Here is a 6,000-nt window from a genome sequence, read left to right on the forward strand (position 1 = left end):
TGTTTTTAATCATTCATCAACCCATTTTCTACAGTTGTCAAGTCTTTTGACCATTTGGTTCAATCCTTAATAAGAATCAAGACCTTCCACAACTCAAACCTGCAGCAATAGTTACTAATAAATGCAAAGATCAGAGAAACCTCATCTGTGCAGCACATTAGCATCAAAATGTACCTGCAGATGTATCTTAGTGGCAAAGTGGAGGAGGCTCCAAACACAAAGCATGAAAACCTGGTCAGTGTCTCCTGAGGATGAGTCAGCGTTTCTCTAAGGCGTCGTGAAATCATCTGCTACAGATGTGAGGCCGTCCTGCTTTATTTATGTTAGTCCAACATCTGTGAGGTTCCCGTTTATTTTACCAGAACGATGAACAAACAACAATGGTTCTAGACGGAAAAGTTAATCAGTGGCTTCGTCCTGAGAGGAACACAAATGTTTGCAGAATCATTTCATGGCTGCCTGCCCTCAATGGTTGGTGAGATATTCTAGTCTGGACGAAAGCGACACGGCCATCTGTTGAGTCATCCCTTCTGAAAAGCCTATAAATAATTCATTTCACCTTTTTTGTAAACATATTTTTTCCGAGGTAGAACAGTGGATGTAATTCATGGAGCAGATCTGTTTCCTGCAGCTATTCGCTCACTTGGCTTTTAAGACGTTGACCTGAAAGGAGAGCGAGACGCGGCGGAGCTCGAATCTGAGCCACTTTCACCAAACCTCCAACGCCTGAAATATTAACGGGCGTGTGGATGAGGCACAGGTCGCATCACAGCCGTCCTTTAAACCGTGGCATGAGTAACGACGTCCACCTCCTGCTGCTGACGCGGGCGTTCACATATTAGGGATTCTTGGCGTTAACAAGCTGAAGCTGCAGCGTCTTTGTTCCAGCATTAGATCCTGCAGACGCAGTGGGTGAAGTGCTTGTCTGCAGCTCATCGCGCTCATTTCTTCCGGGACGTCATGCTGTATTATCTGCAGCAGTCCTACTTTTGTGTAAACATGTTGTTTTTACACATTTGTCGGTCTCTGGCTAATTTGTATGCTCATGCTAATTTCTGTATCACATTACGTAAACAGGACGCGCCCGAGGGAACGCGCTCAGATGGAACGTCTTTGTGCGCTGTTGTGCGTGTGTCGGACTCACTGGTGGTGTTGTATCGGACGCCGTAGAACATCTCGGGGCACGGCCGCGCCACCATCTGGCCGGCGCCGCTCCGGGGCCAGCAGGTGCCGATGCCGTCGATGGAGGTGTTGCAGTGGAGGCCGGAGCCTGGAGCGAGGACAGAGTGTGCGTCAGAGTGTGTTTGTGTGCTCAGCTTTTAATGACTCCTGTGCTTTGCGTTGCTGTGCGTTGCTGTGCGTCTCCTGTGGCGAGGAGCCGAGTCTATTTGCAGCATTGTTCTGGTCTTTGATGTAAGTCCTCAGACTCCAACCTGCCCCCCTGCTGTGCTGCTACTGGGACTGCACTGGGACTCACCGCTCCATTGACTGGTGGCGTTGCTCAGGCTCTGGTTCCAGGAGGCGGCCAGCGACTGCACTGCAATTCAGAGAGACCTCCGTCAGTGATCACAGGCGTTGTTTGCACACTTTGCAGGAGACTAGAGCGGATCTCATTGGGGTCAGGCTCGCAGCGGCGCAGTAAACGCTGGTGACAGACCTCTCCCCGGCCACGGCAGCAGCACAGCAGCAAACATGACTGCAGACGAGCCCCGGGTCACGCTGTTATTACTGCCATAACTAAAGCAGATTTACATTCAATCCAATCAGGAAATAAGGATGTTCTGCCGGGCCACGGTTCCGCTCTAATGATAATGCCTCCTGACGTAGCTGGAAACACACTGTACCACCTCTGCTGATGAGGTCGAGTAATTATGAGCGGCGGCAGCGGCGGCAGCGGCGTCACCGCGGCGCGAGGCGGAACCAGCGCTCACGTGGTCCGTTTGGGACGGAGCGCTCGATACCAGCGCTGAGGTGAGAGGCAGGAATGCGGCTCCGGCTGCCAATAAAGCAGCGGTGGAACCAGGCAACCCTTCACGTGTGACAGCCTGGAGTCGGCAGGACCTTAAACCATTAAACCTGCGGCGCGTGGAGACCTGCAGGCGGCCGCCACCGAGCTGACGACTAATCAGGAAAGAGTTGTTATTCACAAAGAGCGACTCAGCTTAATTAGACCACGACGGCAGAACTACTGGGTTTAATAGATGTTTTCATCAAGTGTCACTAAATGTCAAGAGTTTGTCTCAATTTTCAAATTAGAAATATGTCACAGTTCATTAATTGCATTAATAATTTGACCAAAGCTGAAGCTCAAAGTAGAAAGAACACGGGCGGCAGACGTGTGTTTGGCTTTTAGAGGTTCCACACGTTAAATGGACCAGGAGGCAAAGTGTTTGTTCTGGACTTACGCGAGAAATTCCCTGAAAGCAGAAGCAGCGCTTCACACGTGAGGTCGACGCCAGAGGCCGAGGACAGGAGGCCGAGGGCGGTGCACACCTGCAAACAGAGCAGAGGTCAGGTTAACGAGGCGGTGGCGCTAACGAGGCGGTGGCGCTAACGAGTCTACGGCGTCAATCAGGCGGCAGCGTCAATCAGGCGGCGGCGTCCGCACGGGTGCGGAACCACGGAACGCTTCGCCTTGAGCTCCTGAATTCCCTCACGTACGGCAGCTGCCCTTGAGCAAACGATGAACTCCTCTCACCGACAACATCTCTGTCTTCCTCTACACAACACAACTTGTTGTTCTTGGAGGCTTGTGATGTAACATTAAAAATATGTGTGTTGCTGTGTGTGTGTTACTGTTTGTGTTACTGTGTGTGTGTGTCGTGTGTGTTACTGTTACTGTGTGTGTGTGTGTGTGTGTGTGTGTGTTTGTGTGTGTCACTGTGTGTGTGTGTTTGTGTGTGTCACTGTGTGTGTGTGTTTGTGTGTGTGTGTGTGTGTTACTGTGTGCGTGCGTGTGTGTGTTACTGTGTGTGTGTGTGTTACTGTGTGTGTGTTACTGTATGTGTGTGTTACTGTTTGTGTGTTACTGTTTGTGTTACTGTGTGTGTGCTACTGTGTGTGTGTTACTGTTTGTGTTACTGTATGCGTGCGTGTGTGTGTTACTGTGTGTGTGTGTGTGTGTGTGTTACTGTGTGTGTCTGTGTGTGTTACTGTGTGTGTGTGTGTTACTGTGTGCGTGTGTGTGTGTGTTACTGTGTGCGTGCGTGCGTGTGTGTGTGTGTGTGTTGTGGTGTTACTTGTTGTGTTTGTGTTTACTGTGTTGTCTTGTGTGTTACTGTTTTGTGTGTTTTTGCTTGTTTCTTTTTTTTGTTTTTTGTTTTACTTTTTTTCTTTCGTTTCTTTTTTTTTTGGTTTTTTTTTTTTTTTTTTTTTTTTCTTTTTTTTTTTTTTTTTGTTTTTTTTTTGTTTTTTTTTTTTTTTTTTTTTTTTTTTTTTTTTTCTTTTTGTGTGCGTTCAGCCTCCTTTGCCAGCGTGTGGAGGGAAACCAGTGAATCATGCACATGATTCTAAACGCTGCTTCGGAGCTTTAGAGGCTGCTCCTGTTTGTGCTGTGAGTCAGAGTGTGTTCTAACAGCGTTTACACCTGGATGGACAAAGGTCAGAACCCGTATTTAGGGTTCAGGAAATGAGGGAGAATCATCAAAGATCAGTTTAATCTTGAAACAAGGCGCTGTAAAAGTAGGTCATTGCTTCTGTAAATTAGAAGCTGAGCTGATGTCACATTTCCATCGTGAGGAAACACGCGTCAGATTAATGGCAGACATGGTGTTTAATCCTCCGCCTGTAAATGAATGGAGGCTCCACAGTCACAGGCGGATGCTGGGACTGAGGACCTGAACGCCTCACGTCCTCGGAGCTCAGCGCCGCTTCTGTGGGAGCTGCTCTGATGTCACATGATGAATGCTGCGACCTTTGCTGCAGAGTTGACACCCAGGTCTAACCTTGTTTGTGGAGGACGTGTCTGCGGTGGTGGAGGCAGATATCAGTGGCGGCGGCTGCTGAGCGGCTCCACTCTGTTTGGCTCCTGTGCAGCTTCTCTCCTTCACGTCCACGTTGGGAGCCGCTCCTCCAGAGGCCGCTGGCATGCGATGAGGCAACGCAGCCCTGGGCTCGTGCTGTCAGTCCCACTAAAACCTGCTGTTTGGACCCTGAACCGGGTCGGACCTGTGCAGCTGTGCTGGACTGGGCTCGGTCCCTGCAGACACTGGAGGCCAAGGCAGCGCCTCTCAGCACCATAACACTGAATCCTAGCTTTGAACGCACTCACTTCGTATAAAATGCTGGCGTGGCCCAGATTCCAGACGAGCCTTTCTCATGGTCTGCTGCATCTGTTTCACGCTCGGTAAATCCCAGGCAGGTGTGGACGCAAGTGAGCTCCCGTACCAGCTGTCCACCTCCTCCCAGGTGAGTCAATCACAGTGGAGCCTGACCCACAGTGGAGCCTGACCCACAGTGGAGCCTGACCCACAGCCACAGTGGAGCCTGACCCACAGTGGAGCCTGACCCACAGTGGAACCTGACCCACAGTCACTGTGGAGCCCGACCCACAGTGGAGCCTGACCCACAGTGGAGCCTGACCCACAGTGGACCCTGACCCACAGCCACAGTGGAGCCTGACCCACAGTGGAACCTGACCCACAGTGGAGCCTGACCCACAGTGGAACCTGACCCACAGTGGAGCCTGACCCACAGTGGAGCCTGACCCACAGCCACAGTGGAGCCTGACCCACAGCCACAGTGGACCCTGACCCACAGTGGAACCTGACCCACAGTGGAGCCTGACCCACAGTGGAGCCTGACCCACAGCCACAGTGGAGCCTGACCCACAGCCACAGTGGAGCCTGACCCACAGTGGAGCCTGACCCACAGTGGAACCTGACCCACAGTGGACCCTGACCCACAGCCACAGTGGAGCCTGACCCACAGTGGAGCCTGACCCACAGTGGAGCCTGACCCACAGTGGAGCCTGACCCACAGCCACAGTGGAGCCTGACCCACAGCCACAGTGGACCCTGACCCACAGTGGAACCTGACCCACAGTGGAGCCTGACCCACAGTGGAGCCTGACCCACCACAGTGGAGCCTGACCCACCACAGTGGAGCCTGACCCACAGTGGAGCCTGACCCACAGTGGAACCTGACCCACAGTGGACCCTGACCCACAGCCACAGTGGAGCCTGACCCACAGTGGAGCCTGACCCACAGTGGACCCTGACCCACAGTGGAGCCTGACCCACAGTGGACCCTGACCCACAGTGGAGCCTGACCCACAGTGGACCCTGACCCACAGTGGAGCCTGACCCACAGTGGAACCTGACCCACAGTGGAGCCTGACCCACAGTGGACCCTGACCCACAGTGGAGCCTGACCCACAGTGGAACCTGACCCACAGTGGAGCCTGACCCACAGCCACAGTGGAGCCTGACCCACAGTGGAGCCTGACCCACAGTGGAGCCTGACCCACAGCCACAGTGGAGCCTGACCCACAGTGGAGCCTGACCCACAGCCACAGTGGAGCCTGACCCACAGCCACAGTGGACCCTGACCCACAGTGGAGCCTGACCCACAGTGGACCCTGACCCACAGTGGAGCCTGACCCACAGTGGAACCTGACCCACAGTGGAGCCTGACCCACAGTGGAGCCTGACCCACAGCCACAGTGGAGCCTGACCCACAGTGGAGCCTGACCCACAGCCACAGTGGAGCCTGACCCACAGTGGAGCCTGACCCACAGTGGAGCCTGACCCACAGTGGACCCTGACCCACAGTGGAACCTGACCCACAGCCACAGTGGAGCCTGACCCACAGCCACAGTGGAGCCCGTTTCACTGTCAGTGTTTGAGTGTCTCTGTCGCTGCAACAACCAGGTTTCTCACTGAAGCTGAGCCGCTCAGGTTCTTCTCCTGTTCTGTCTGACGGAGCGCTGGACCGGCAGCAGCAGGTTCTGGGTGTGTCCGGCTGCTGACCGGCACCGGCACCGGCACCGGCGCCGGCGCC

The 6,000-nt window shown here is 53.6% G+C and overlaps 1 protein-coding gene across 1 annotated transcript in view; it reads right to left on the reverse strand.

The window, feature by feature from the left end:
• LOC114845891 (corticotropin-releasing factor receptor 1) overlaps positions 1-6,000 on the reverse strand; it is a 33,031-nt gene that overhangs the window by 25,289 nt on the left and 1,742 nt on the right. The window contains exons 2-4 of the mRNA XM_029134454.3: positions 2,406-2,493; positions 1,478-1,537; positions 1,145-1,270 (exon numbers count right to left, since the gene is read on the reverse strand). Coding sequence (XP_028990287.1) covers positions 1,145-1,270; positions 1,478-1,537; positions 2,406-2,493 — 274 coding nt within the window. The remainder of the gene's footprint in view (positions 1-1,144; positions 1,271-1,477; positions 1,538-2,405; positions 2,494-6,000) is intronic.

Source organism: Betta splendens, chromosome 19, assembly GCF_900634795.4.
Source record: "Betta splendens chromosome 19, fBetSpl5.4, whole genome shotgun sequence".
In the NCBI taxonomy this organism is placed as follows: Eukaryota; Metazoa; Chordata; class Actinopteri; order Anabantiformes; family Osphronemidae; genus Betta; species Betta splendens.